The 15,214-nt window shown below is 41.8% G+C and overlaps 1 protein-coding gene across 1 annotated transcript in view; it reads right to left on the reverse strand.

The window, feature by feature from the left end:
- Positions 1 to 15,211, reverse strand: part of L2hgdh (L-2-hydroxyglutarate dehydrogenase) — a 40,230-nt gene extending 25,019 nt beyond the window's left edge. The window contains exons 1-4 of the mRNA XM_032907867.1: positions 14,984 to 15,211; positions 12,343 to 12,458; positions 11,417 to 11,568; positions 3,288 to 3,419 (exon numbers count right to left, since the gene is read on the reverse strand). Of these exons, the coding sequence (XP_032763758.1) occupies positions 3,288 to 3,419; positions 11,417 to 11,568; positions 12,343 to 12,458; positions 14,984 to 15,123 (540 nt within the window). The 5' untranslated portion in view covers positions 15,124 to 15,211. The remainder of the gene's footprint in view (positions 1 to 3,287; positions 3,420 to 11,416; positions 11,569 to 12,342; positions 12,459 to 14,983) is intronic.
- Positions 15,212 to 15,214: the final 3 nt, after the last annotated feature.

Raw genomic sequence — 15,214 nt, forward strand, 5'->3', positions numbered from 1 at the left:
CATCTTCTTCGTCGTAGATTTGCAGAGATCTGCTCCAAAGGGGTGTGCTGTTACTTAATGATTGTTATATATGTCTAATAATAACAACAGGAAAAGCATTTTAATAGCAGGAATCTTTCCTAAAATGAATCCCTTACAGCCTTGTTTAATAAGGCTGCGAACCAGTCGCAGATTATATAATGATCCGAGGCTGGCCATCTCAGGATGATCCCCCGCTAGTTATTAGCTTGTCCTGCTATGGCTCCTGACACTAAGTGAAGAAACATTTGAGGCATGTTTTTCAATTACTGCATTCGCACCTGTCAGAACTCTAGAGTCTCCCTTCTATGCATCTCTTTCTAGTCTTGGATTTGCTCCTTCTAGGAAGTGTTGGTGTCCCTAAGCAAATGTGCATGGAAGATGCAGAACAAGCCATGGTGGCCAAGCCATCCAGCTCCCAGGCCAGGCCTGGCTGTAGCACAGTCAGCTGAGAAGGGGTTTGTGGATAGACTCGCTGGGGGCTGGGCATGCACGTTCTACATTAGCAGATCACAGCTTAAAAAGATGATGCCTGGGCAGGTCAAGCAGGTAGGAAAGAGCCACGCAAGTGGGTCAAGGAAAGTTGGGAGCTAAACTCAGAAAGGACACAAAGGAGCAAGTCTATGTGGTTGACCTCTTATACTAAAAGAAAAGGCCCAGGGTGAGACCTGAAGTCAGGAGTACCACAGGGGGATTGATTACTCTGTCAAGAGTTATTCCTACTTCAGAGTTTACAGACCCAGTACTAAGTTTGGCAAGATCCTCTTCCTGGGGTTATCCAGTCTTCTTTAAGGGATATGGAACATGCAGTGTTTTAGAATTCTCCTAATAAACTTCTTTGTAGCAGGCCAGGAGACTCAGAAGTGACTGTGTACCATGGGAACGTTCCTGGTTGTGGTGGTGAGGAGGGGAGGTCCCTTTAGAAAATAACCAGACTGTATTTTCCACTACGTACTGTCACAGTCAATGACTACATAGAGCGCAACACTGTGTGGCAGCTAAGTCCTCAATTCACCCGTTTTCAGGGATTCACTTCTAGGAAGGCTGCCTACATTAAGCTAACAGCACTCCTTTGTGGTACAAATTAGAGAACTAACACCATCAGAAGAGTTGGCACTCTGTGCTAGACTGAAACCTATCTTCTCCACATCACAACTCCTTTAGGCAGACGGCCACACTTTATTACACATCAACCGTACCTGCAGTATCTAAAGTATTTGGTACAAAATAAATAAAGAATTTGCCTTCGCTCAAACAGAAAAGAAACCTAAGTCCTTTGTTGGTAACACACTTAGGAGCTTGGGAGGAGAAACAATTTCTTCTCTCTTAAAAAAAAAGTGTGCACATTTGTCACTTTTTATTGTCAGCACATACAGTTCGTCTGCCTCACTCAAAAGGTTTAGAAGGAGCATATGGTCAGGTTTGAAGAAAATATCCAGACTTAGCCCCAGTCCTCACAATATGTGAAAAGTTTTGTTTTTAGACAGTAAAGCCCGATAAAGAACCATGAGCTCTTGTTCCTGATGGCTTTTTTTTTTTTTAAGATTTATTTATTTATTATATGAGTGCACTATAGCTGTCCTCAGACACACCAGAAGAGGGCATCAGATCTCTTTACAGATGTTTGTGAGCCACCATGTGGTTGCTGGGAATTGAACTCAGGACTTCTGGAAGAGCAGTCGGTGCTCTTAACCACTGAGCCATCTCTCCGCTTGCTCCTGTGGGTTTTTAATCTTTACAACTCTCTATAAGAATATAGAGCAGACAACAGAGACCCTTGCAGCTCCCCCAAACTTTAATACGGCAGGGGAAGGCCTGCTTTCAAGCTGTAAAATGGAACTAAATTGGAATCATTTCTACACCATGCCTAAACCTATAGATATCAAAGGCTTTTTTTTCTTTTCAAACAAATCTTTAAATTTTAAAATTGTTTATCAGATAAAAATTTCATGTTACATTTGTATGCTTTCTGAAGATTACAAATCATCTTATTCTCAAAGACAATTCATGCCAGAAAAATTCTAACATATTAGCTTCACAATCAAAGTTTATTAAATTCATATAAAGTTATGAAACACCAACAAATTTAGTGTGCTTTCAGAAAACATTGTTAGTAAAAGAGGAGGCTCAAGTGCTGACAGGGCAAACTGAAGTGGTGTCAATTTCATGTCACTAAATTAAATTGCTTATCTAGTCTTCTCCTCCTCTGCCCAGCTCCCTGGAGCCACTGTTCATCTGAGCTACTGTAGCTAAGACATGATAGCTCATAGACTGCAAATACGGCCTAACGGAAGGGACAGTGGAACAGCATACAGTCCATTCTCAACCTAGATACACACTTGCTGTCAACCTAGATACACGCAGGTGCTGCGTGCGGCAGAGGGATTTGTAAATGATGATCCTCTAGTCAACTGGATATTCATAAAGGGGGGACATACCTTGACATGTGCCTCCTGCTAGATAAAAAAACCGCTAAACTGATTACATTATGAACTTCTGTCCTTCTAAAGATACCATTAAAATGAAAGAACAAGTTACAAAGAGGCAGAAGATGCTTATAATATATATTTAGATGAACAAGTATGTATTTATATATAATAAATAAATCCAGACTATGTAATGAATTTCTATAGTTAGTAAGAATTAGTAATTATAAAGGAGGCAATAAGCCCAAATAGAAAAATGGGCAAATCTCTTAAGCAGGAACTTCAGGGAAAGTTTCCAAGTAGGAAGTAAACATAGGAAAGAGTGTATATAACACCGGAATCATTGGGAAGTATAAATTAAAAGTATAATGTAATGCTACAGTTTGGGAATCTTTAATCTGAAAAAAATATAAAGTTTTTAAAATAGCAACAGGATGCTCAAAAACATTTGAATTTGGGAACATTTTGATGTTTTTGAAATTTTGGATTGGGTTGTTCAGCTGGTAAAGCCTATGCGAACATCCCCAAGTCTGGGAGGTTTCTGGCCTTCTGCTCCACACACCACAGAAGAGGCCTCAGAAAACGAAGACCATGTCGGGGAGAACACACGTGACTGAGGGAACAACCAAGGTCATCTGCAAAACTTGTATGGCAATATCCACCAAAGCTGAACGTAAACACATAAACTGTAACCTCACAATTTCTCTGTGGTGTACATATGCCCAGTATAGCAATATGAACGTGTATCTACCAAACATGTATTCTAGAACGCGCACCCACAGCAACGTTATTTGGAATAGCCTATGGAAACTACTACGTGCACCAGCCTGGTCAGTCACTCACCCTGCAATATGGTTCCTTCTTTTTTATATCCTCCTGCTGGATCAGCCTCAAGCCTTGGACTCCATTCTGCAGGCCACGCTCATACAGGGCCTGAAGTCTGGGAATTTCTTCTTGTTCAACAGCTACTATTAGCTTCAGAGAATGACAAAATTATTGAATAAGGTTAAAAAATATCACCAGCTATAAAATACATAAAGTCAATGTAAAAATCAAAAATTATCTAATTTCCCAATCGAGGTTGATATAAAACATTTTTCTTTCATAAATCTACTTCTTCCTTTGTTCATTATTTTATTTCTCTCCTTCACCAAGAAAAAAAAATCTTAAAAATTAGCATTAAAACTAACATCCCCAAATGGGACCTGTTGCCTCAATGTCAGTTTCTTGCTGAGTACTGCGATATGACCCCAGACACACACACTCTTGCCATTACCACTCCCTCCCACCCAGGAGCTTTCTTGCTGTTTTAAGATTTACTTATGTATATATGTGTTTTGCCTGCATGTACGCCTTTATACCTTTTGTATACAATGTTCATGGAGGGAAGAGAGAAGCCCCCAGAACTGGAGTTATAGGTGGTTCTGAGCCACCATATGGCTCCTGGGAACTGAACCTAGGTCCTCTGCAAGAGCGGCCAGCGCTCTTAACTGCTGAGCCGTCTCCAGCTCTCTTACATCTTTCAAAGTGTACCGTTCTTGTTTCTACAAGAAAATGTGAAATGCCAGTATATAAAAAAGACAGCCCATAATCAGTGTAATGGGGCACCGCTCTTGGCAAACTATTCTTTTGATGTCTTGAAATAAATCATAGTCTTTACTGATGCAGAAAGAAGAATTATATTTAATCAATTTTCTTCAGAACTCTTGTTCTATTTATTTCTGGGAAAGGTATCTTAAATTGAGTTTTCTTATTTTGCAGCAAGACAAAACACAGATACACATTCATGGGTACAGGTCACTACTTTATACCAAAGAGTCAACAGAATTCCCTGAAGTAATGCTTTTGGGTCAAGGTACAAAGGCTACTTATGCCAATAAATTATTAACCTTTAAACAAAAGATGAGTCAAAGGACACCATCAAGAAAGTAAAAAGACCAATCACAGAATAGGAATATTTGTAAATCACAGTGCGGATCAAAGTCCTCCATCTTGACCTTGTTCAATGCAAGAGCTTTCTGCTTCCATTGCTCACTTAAGATTATACCACGGTCCTTTTCTCATACTGCTAAAGAAAATTCTAATTCATCTTTTTTTAAGCATAGTGAATCTTTAGTGACAATGAGCTTTCAGTCTTATGGAGAAAGGGCACGGCCACCACCTTTATAGAAATAAGGCTCATAAAGAGTACAATGAACAATTAACTATGAACCAGAGAAAGTAGATAATGTAGGTGCTCAAACTGCTAGATTTTCCTTCTGAAAATTACTCAAAAAAAAAGACTTGAATAGACCCATAACAAGAGAACAAAAACTTCCAACAAAAGCCAGGCATAGCAATGCATACCTTTGATCCTAGCACTTGTGAGGCAGAGCTGGGAGGCAGACAGCCAAGGCTACAAGAAAGACCCTGTCTGGAAAAACTAAAAAACAAACAAAACAAAACAAAAACAAACAAAAAACCAAAAAACTAAGAACAAAAAACAAAACAAAACAAAACAAAACAAAAAAAAAAACCTGCTTAAAGGCACGCAGCAAAGCCTCTACATTGATCTCATGAAAGTTACCACATGTTTAAGAAAGAATCAAACCCGACTTTTAAAAAAATGAAAGGAGGAAACATTATTCAAATTACTTTGTTTGTTTGTTTGTTTGTTTGTTTGTTTGAGACAGGGTTTCTCTGTGTAGCCATGGCTGTCCTAGAACTTACTCTGTAGACCAGGCTGGCCTCCTCAGAGCGCCACCTGCCTCCTCCTCCAGAGTGCTAGGATAAAAGGTGTGTGCATCACCGCCCAGCTTTCAAATGGCTTTTATGAAGTGAGTACACTCCCATGGTCTCCGGAGCTACACACCCTCAGCCCTCATTTGTAAATACAGATGCAAAAAAATCTTTGGCAAAAGAGTAAAATTAAATTCAGCAACATATAAAAAGGGTCATATGGCATAACCAAGTGGGATGGATCACAGGAAGACAAGGTCAGCTTAACACCCAAAGGCTAGTTCCGACCTGATACACTAGAGTAATGAAGCAGAGAGTAAGGAACGCTCTACAGAAGCAGAAAGGCAATTCTAACACTCTCTGACGCTTAAAGAGCAAAAACCCCGGGGCTGCTGAGACAGCTCAGTGGAAAAGGCACTGGCCGTCAAGCCTGAACACCTGAGTTTGGTTCCTGGAGCCTATATGGTGGAATGAAGGGATGCCTCTCATACTTCCTCTAACTTCTATACACATGGTATATATAGAAAGCAAGTGTGTGCGTACACACACACACACACACACACACACACACACACACACACACACACTCACTCATAGACACACACACGCATGCACACACACACACAAAACTAAAGCAAATGGCATTAAGAAAAATTCTCTCATAAAAGCATCAATAAAAGTAAATTATAGAGGAATAAATTTAACAAGAAATGACAAGACTGACATTGAAAACTATAAAGCAAACCAGGTAGTACACACTTTAGTCACAGTACAGGAGGCAGAGGCAGGTGGATCTCTGAATTCAATACCAACTTGGTGTAGAGTGAGCTCCAGGACAGCCAGGTCCTGTCTTGAAGAAAGACAAAAAGAAAGAAAGAAAGGAAAGGAAAGGAAAGGGAAGGGAAGGGAAGGGAAGGGAAGGGAAGGGAAGGAAAGGAAAGGGAAGGAAACTATAAAACAGTTAAAAGAAAAAAAAAACAGTTAAAAGAAGTTAAAGATCTAAACAAATGGAAGAAATCCATAGTCAGGACTGAAAGAGCTAATGCTGTTAGGATGGCAACATCTGGGCTGGAAAGATGGCTCAGCAGTTAAGAGCACTTCCTGTTCTTACAGAGGACAAGAGGGTTCCCCGAATCCTGAGAGAGCACTTACTAGCAACTCCAGCTTCAGGGGATCTAATGCCCTCTCCTCGATTCCATGGGCACATGTATACACACACACTTAAAAAGTAATAAGAAAATTAAATGTGGTACTGTTCTCTAAATTGATCTACATATTAATGCAATTTCTATCAAAGTCCCAGCTACCCTTTTGGAGAGACTGAAAAATTCCCCTAAAAATTCATTTGGAAATTCAAGGATCTCATAATAGCTAAAGCAATCTTGAAAAATAAGCATTAAAGTTAAGGGACTTACATCCTGTATATAGGGATAGACGTATGTTCAACCGATTTGTAGAATGGTGTCAAAACAACCGACACCTGAGTTTACGGAAGAGTGTCTTTACTGTGGAAAGAAAACTCCAGCAAATGATGCTGAGACACACGGGCATCCACATACAAAAGAACAAAGTTGAACCTAACGTAGACCAGATATCAAGATTAATTCCCATGTGCTCACAGACTTACATGTAAGACAAAACACAAAATCTCTTAGTAGAAAAGCTCAGAAGCCAATCTTTACGATCTAGTATCAGCTGGTCATTTCCTAGATATAATCCTGGAACCAAAGTCACAAAAGAAAACCCTGGACCTTGTCGAACTCTTGGAGCTGCAAAGGATATCATCAGGAAAGCACTAGGGAAGCCTACACAACAAGACCAAATGCCTGGGATCATGTAGGTAATACAAAGCTTCTCCCTTCATGGCTCCATCTTCTCAGATTTCAGTTTCTCAGACAAACACAGTCTGAAACATTAGATGAAAAGTTCCTGGAATGCGTGTGGACCAACACGGTCTCCCACAACCATGTTGTATGTGCTACACTCTGTAGTCACTCAGAACAGACTGACTGACTGCTGTCATTATGCCTGTGTTTGAGAAACCTTTATTTTACGTAACAGTGGCCCAAGTGCAAGCGTCCTGGTGCTGGCAAGTATTTCACATGATGGAGGGTTAGAACAGCACAGTCAGGGACTTTGAGGAAGTCAGACATTGATCACAGTCATATAACTTTTAGTAGAGCATTTGCTAAACTTTGCTAAAGTTGTTATTTTAACAAAATAGTTGTTGCTAGCTTCTTATATGCCTAATTTTGTATTAAACTTTATCATTGGTGTGCATGAAGAGGAAATACTACGGCATGGAAAGGGATAGGATAAAAGCAAAGTGCTATCCGAGGTTTCAGACATTCATGGGAAGTCTCAGGATGTTTTAAGAGATGACTACTGTGTACTGAATTCAGGATATATACAGAACACTACCATTCAACAATTAAAAAACAAATCACACAAATTTAAAATCAGTAAAAGATTGAATATCCATTACTCTAAAGAAAACTACTTAAGTGACTAATAAGCCCATTAAAATATTAAACAGGTACAGCAGTTCCCTTTCTGGATGCATGTTCAAAAGAAAATCAAGGCAGCTAGAGTTTAATAGGTTCCCCATGTTCTTTGATCACAGTAGTAGAGGCAGAAAAGCAACTTAAGAGTCCAGCAAGAGGGTTGGGGATGGCTCAGTGGTTAAGCTTGCCTAGGACTACTCTTCCAGAGATCCGATGCGAAAAAAAAAAAAAAAAAAAAAAAAAAGAGTCTTCTGGTGTAGTGGTTGAAGACACTCTTACAGTGTACTTATATATAATGAATGAATAAATCTTATATTAATGAAAAAAAAAAAAAAAAAAAAAAAAAGAGTCCAGCAATCCTCATTGATAAGTGGCTATTAGCCCAAATGCTTGAATTACCCTAGATGCACACAGAACACATGAAACTCAAGAAGGATGATCAAAATGCGAATGATTCACTCCTTCTTTAAAAGGGGAACAAGAATACCCTTGGGAGGGAATAGATAGGCAAAGTTTAGAACAGAGGCAGAAGGAACACCCATTCAGAGCCTGCCCCACATGTGGTCCATACTTATACAGCCACCAAACTAGATAAGATGGATGAAGCAAAGAAGTGCAGGCCGACAGGGACCGGATGTAGATCTCTCCTGAGAGACACAGCCAGAATATCGCAAATACATAGGTGAATGCCAGCAGCAAACCACTGAACTGAGAACGGGACCCCTGTTGAAGAAATCAGAGAAAGGACTGGAAGAGCTTGAAGGGGCTCGAGACCCCATATGAACAACAATGCTAACCAACCAGAACTTCCAGGGACTAAGCCATTGCCCAAAGACTATACATGGACTGACCCTGGGCTCCAACCTCATAGGTAGCAATGAATATCCTAGTAAGAGCACCAGTGGAAGGGGAAGCCCTTGGTCCTGCCAAGACTGAACCCCCAGTGAACGTGATTGTTAGGGGGAGGGTGGTAATGGGGGGAGGATGGGGAGGGAAAGCCCATATAGAAGGGGAGGGGGAGGGATTAGGGGGATGTTGGCCCAGAAACCAGGAAGGGGAATAACAATCGAAATGTAAATAAGAAATATTTAAGTTAATTAAAAAAAGAGAGAGAGTCCAGCAATGGGTAAACACAGAAAATGTGGTGTAGAGGTTGACGCATGTACAGCCTGAAAGAACTACATTCATTAAAGTAGCCGGTTAAATGTTGGTCACCAGTGGCCGGGAACAAGTGAAGACTGGACTGTAGGTGGATGTCATTATGCAGGTAAAGGCAGACAGGAGATAAATCGAGGCCTGTTCTTGGACAGAAGGAAGGGAGGTGGGAACAGAGGTTATAGGTGAGGGAGAAGCTGAAGATAAGGGAGAGACAACATGGAGACAGATGTAACTGATCCTCGCCATGCATCTCTACATAGATACAGGTTGTTATGAATATTTCTTTTTTTTTTTTTTTTTTGGTTCTTTTTTTTTTTTTCAGAGCTGGGGACCGAACCCAGGGCCTTGCGCTTCCTAGGCAAGCGCTCTACCACTGAGCTAAATCCCCAACTGAGAATTTAACATATTAAATCTGACTGATAAATTACAGTTTATTGAGTCCGTATTTCACTGGGTTGTTGGGAGTGTGGGCAGAGTCCATGGCAGGGAGCTGCAATAGGCCAGCCCATGCTGGACTTCTAGAGCCCTGATTTTTACCGGGTAGCTGGAGCCAGAGAGTTCGCGGCTAGCAGAATGCTGCTGGGAGAGATCTAACCAGAGATAAACTATGGTAGTTCCATATGACCCTCTGGTACCAGAACTAACTCCAGGGACCAGCGTGGCAAGCTGCTATGCTGAAACAGACAGCAGACCACCTGGTCAGAGAGTACTTGCGGGCAGCATGGAGCCGCTGAGATAAAGATACCCCACAGTGCCATGTATCCCTATGGGTGCTGGCGCTAACGCGGGATAAAAGATTCAGGCATTTTTTAATATTTGCTGCAACACTGGACAGAATAGCTCAGAAGATCCTTTGTAAACATGTGACTCCAGGAAGTACAATGTGTGGTATTTTTGGAGACTATCGAGAACAGATTCTAAAACAGCAAGTGTAAGCTGGGCAGTGGTAGTAGTGGTGCACACCTTTAATACCAAAAGTTGGGAGGCAGAGGCCGAGGATCTCTGTGAGTTTAAGGCCTGCCTGGTCTACAAAGCAAGTTCCAGGACAGCTAAAACTACTCAGAGAAACCTGGTCTCAAAAACCAAAACAACAAAAGACAACTCAACAAGTGTGTGAGGTAATGCACACGACTGTCACTTAAGTATTGTCATTGCAAAATGACTGTTGTGTGCATTCATGCTATCACACACATATTCACATGTGTATGCTTAATATATATGTACAGTTTTTGTCAATTAAAAATAAACTCTAGAGTGCTTGGGAGATGGCTCTTGCTGGGCAAGAATGAGGACTTACGTTTGGCTCTCTAGCATCCTTGTAAAAACTGGTTTGTAACATGAGCCTGTAATTTCGGCACTGGCAAGGCAGAGACAGGAGAATGAGATATCCCTGGGGCTTGCTGGTCAGATGCCCTAACCAATCAGTAAGTTCCAGGTTCAATAACAGACCCTGTCTCAAGAAACAGGGTAGAGTATGATTAAGGAACATTCCTGATGCTAACCTATGGCCTCCATATTCTTACCAACTTATTATTTTGTTTTTACGTTAGCCAATCTCATAGCAATGAAGTAGTACCTCACACTTTCATACGTGCAAAAGAAAAGTACTTGGTCATTAGTCAGTGCAATGAGGAAAGCCAGCTATACTGTTACAAAGCTATAGTTCAACTTGGAGGCTGAGGCAGGAGATGAGCTAGCCTGAGCTACACTGGGAGACGCCAACTTAAAAAAAAAAAAGAAAGAAAACCTAAGCAACAAATGAACAAACAAAACTTTCTATTAAGAACTACTTCATAGCTATCAGAGTGCCTAAACTAAAAACAAAATAATAAGCATTGGTAAGAATACAAATAACATGCGGCTGGGATCCTCGCTAATGACATTGAAAATGTAACTCTAATGATCTAGAAAATACACTTGGCAGTTCCTTCAAACATCAAAGATGGAGTTTCCAGAGGACCCAGAAATTCCACTTCTAGAAATATTCCACTGAGAAATGAGAATGTGCTTCCATAAAAGTTGTATATAAATACCTATTTCTATATTATTGATAACTCAAATGCCTATCAGCGGGTACGTGCCTAAGCAAGACGAGGCATATCCTCACAGTGGGTCAGCCATAAGACAGCATGGGGGACGAATTAATGCTCCAACATGGACAGTCTCTGAGAACGTTATGGGAAGTCTCTATCTTTTTAAAATATCATAAAATTCCACACGAAAATGTTCTGACATAATCCTACTTAGAAGATATGGATAAAATGGTTGCTAGGAGCTCAGGGGAGGAAGGAATAGGAGGTGCTGGCATAGGATTTATTTTGGAGGTGATGAAAATATTTTTAAATTAGTGTGAACACTGGTACAACTTTGTAAATATACTAAAATTTAAACTGTATACTTATTATATATCAATAAAACTTACTTTTAATTACATCATTTTTTGTTTAAAAACATCATTTTTGTTATTCCTTAGTACTATATTAAGTTACATGGGCACAAAAGCAGAAAAAGTCACATCTTTTTAAAATTTTCAACCTTAAACCTCAGAAATTGCTAGTTAGAAATAAGCTGAGACCACAGTGGATGCTGTACCTTGCCACATTGCCTGTAGGGAATTCTCTTGAGGTTACAGTACTCATAGATGAGGGCTGCACCTTCCACACACAATTTAGCTTTCAGTGATTCGGGTTTATAGTAAATTCCACTATGTATGACACCACTGTTCCGTCCAGTCTGGTGAAGAGCTATGAAACAAGAGAGATAGGGTAAAAAAAGTAAATTACTCACACAAAACCTAGGAGGTGAAGAATAATTATACACGAAGATGATGCATCCACATCGTTGAAAACTTCTGCCTAGATTTGTTTTGTTTATTGGCAACTTCCTATTGCAGCTATGCTGGCCTCCATGCCAAATCATCCATGCTTGACTTCACCTTAAGCTCTGTTTAAACACAACTTCATCAAGTCACCTTAAAGGCCTGCTGAGTGGGGATGGAGAGGTGGCTCAGTGGTTAAGAACACTGGTTGTTCTTCCAGAGGTCCTGAGTTCAATTCCCAGCAACCACATGGTGGCTCACAACCATCTGCGACAGAATATGATGCCCTCTTCTGGTGTGTCTGAGGACAGCTACAGCGTACTCACATACATAAAATAAATGAATATCAAAAAAGGGAGGGGGGCTGATGCCCTCCAAGACCCTTTCTGTCTTATTGGAGGAAAGTGGAGCGGTTAGCATCAGTAGGAAGAACTACACCCTGGGGGGTCCCAGTGTACTCAAGCCTCCAGCCACAAATTATACCCTCATGTGGTTTTATTCTCCCCACCTCCCCTCGTCCCTCTTCTTTCACTACCATCTCATATAAACCTTCTTCTCAAATAAACTATGTCCTCTCAAGCCTTTGAGCTTGACTTCGCTGTCAAGAGAACACACAATGAGACACTAACATCCACATTTTTCATAACTGCTTCAGCCTGAAAAAATAAGCAGACTCCCAGCAAGCTCAGGGTATACATACCCAAATCTTTCTCCTTTTCCACCACACCAATTGAAAGTTTGGGATGTTTCAGGATGAGTGTTCTGGCAGAGGCAAGCCCCACAATTCCACCACCAACGATGACTATATCAAATGAGCTTTAAGAGAAAGCAAGCGTTAAGAATTATGTTTAATTCTTGGAGAGACGGCTCATCAGTTTAGAGGACTGGCTGCTCTTCCAGAAGTCCCAAGTTCAATTTCCAGCAACCACACATTGGCTCACAACCATCTATAATGGGATCCCCCTTATGATGTGCATGAAGACAGAGCATCCACAGACATAAAATATATGAATAAATAAGATTTTAAAAATAGTTTCTTTATAGATCTCACCAAACTTCACTTGAATAATTTTTATTAGTAAGCAATTACTAATTTATAATGTGTTATTTATGTATTATATAACATCTCATTACATAGCACATATCATTTATACTACTTATATATCATATATAATGTATTAATCAGGCTCTTTGCCTTCCCAGACAGAATTAGATAGTGAAGTTCTGTTGGAACCATATTCTCCGGTATTTGAACCTTCCTCAGTTTAGCTCCAACCACGATGGAACACTTCTGGGTGACAGAGAAGGAGTTAGAGGAATTGTGGATGGAGTGAACCAGGGGCGGGTAAGGGTGGAAGCCCACTACATGAGACAAATAGCAGAGGCCTCCACCAGAAGATAGACTATGGCTAAAGTTTTCTCTCCAGCCATGCTGTCAGAGGCCCATAGGCCTCAGCACAACCAACATCATGTTGTAGGCACCATTCTGACCTTAGAACCTAGCATGGAGGCCCCCAAACCTGCCAGAATGGGAACAATGACCAAATCCATCAAAGACCTAGTCCATACATAGTTCCAGCATCCTGGGAAGTCCCTAAATCTTGCTCTTTGGCTGGTACCACTGACAATTACAGAAGCCAGCACTTGGCAATTACTGTTCATTCATGCTGCTACCAGGGCAGTCGCTGTAGCTCAGGGTCTGGCAGAGCTGTGTGCAGCTGTCAGGGTTCATCTTTGAGTCTCAAGAGATGACTAATAGCTGGGCCTGCCATCTTGGTGAGCACTGTACCCAGGTCCACAATGGAACATTTCTATGCCCATTGAGATGACACAAAATATGATTAAACTGGATAGAGCTATACATAGAACATACAGAATGCATGTAAAGGTGATAAAACATGAACATGTGTGCATTAATATTAATTTTCTGACTTGGCTGTTGTATCATGCTAACACTAGGGCGAATGGTGGGACAGGAGGAAGGTGACATAAACCCATTATAATTTTTGCAATTTTCCAAGGGTCTACAATTGTTTCAAAATAATCAGTATTTAAAAAATTGGGGAGGTTGGGGATTTGGCTCAGTGGAAGAGCTCTTGCCTAGTAAGCGCAAGGCCCTGGGTTCGGTCCCCAGCTCTGAAAAAAAAAGAAAAAAGAAAAAAAATTGGGATAGGAAAATGGTTAATTGGTAAAGTGCTTGGTGTACATACACATGAGGACCTGAGTTTGTATAGAAAGCACCTTTATGTAAAGGCATTGTTCAAGCCATGTAACCTTGGGGTCAGGGCAGGGAGACAGGCAGATCCCTCGTGCTTGCTGGCCAACCAATCACCTTAAGAGACCCTATCTCCCCTGGAGGCAGTGGTGGTACACACCTTTAATCCCAGCCCGGTGGAGACAAGACACAGGAAAATCTTTGAGTTCAAGGCCAGCCTGGTTGACAAGATAGCCAGGATACAAAGAGAGGCCCTATGTTGAAAGACAGTCAGAAACAGGCATGAAGGGGAAGGAAAAAAGGGAGGAAGATGGAGAAGGGAGGGGAGGGGAGGGGAAGGGAGGGGAGAGGAAGATTGGGAGAGGTGGGGTGGATTCCAGCACTTGGAAAGGAGGGGCAGGTTGATCGCTTGAGACATTGGAGTCTGCCTGATCTACAGGGCTAAATAGGGAAACCTAGTTTCAAAGGAAAACAAACCACTACCATTTAGCATGACAATTAGACTAAAATTTGATGTGGCTTAAACAAAAGCAAGGCGCCCCTCTCCAGAGTCTTTCCACACCTCTATCTGCCACTAAATCCATTCGCACAGCTCACCTTGCCTCAAACAATCAAAAACTTCCCCGGTAAAGCTTTCACACAGAAAACTGTATTTGCCAAGGCAGCCCACGGTGGTCAACTGAGTTGCTTCTCATGAGGATAACTCTAATGTGTGCAAGGAACTTGACCCACTGAAGCCAAGTTCTGGATTTTCCAAGCAACACGGGATGCTAGCTAAGAAACAGCATACTTATATTTGCAGTATGCTGGGTCTTTTTAACCTTAAAACCACCACCTAGCGGCCAGACTAGGATCCTATTCACCACTCACCCTTTAGAGTGGTTAAGAAATAGAGGAGATACGTATTCGGAGCCAGATTGGCTCCTGACTTCCACTCAACACTGCCTTTCCTAAGTCCCACAAACACTGTGGACGAACCCTGCAGGTCAGCAGCTTCTGGAATTCGAGGCTGGAGCACAGAATCAGGACTTCGTCGCTGGGGACAGAGACATCGAGGAGGGACACAGGTTCAGTTGGAGACACCTCTGAGGGGAGCAGCAAGTGCAGGCCGCCGCCTCTCACCTACCTGGTGCTGGAGCTGCGATCACCCCTGCAGAGTAGCCCGAGCACCCCGGACACCGGCCCGCTAGCGCGAAGGAAGCTCCCAGCAATGCTGCACCCAGTCCGTCCGCAGACACCTCCCACATAACGCAGAGTCGGCCACATGGTCTACGCCGCCTCCCCTTCCTCAACCTCAGCAGTGGCAGCCTGAACGGACTCTAAGGGTGCAGCGCGCCGCTCTCCAGCCCCGCCCCCA

Source organism: Rattus rattus, chromosome 7 (assembly GCF_011064425.1).
Source record: "Rattus rattus isolate New Zealand chromosome 7, Rrattus_CSIRO_v1, whole genome shotgun sequence".
Lineage (NCBI taxonomy): Eukaryota > Metazoa > Chordata > Mammalia > Rodentia > Muridae > Rattus > Rattus rattus.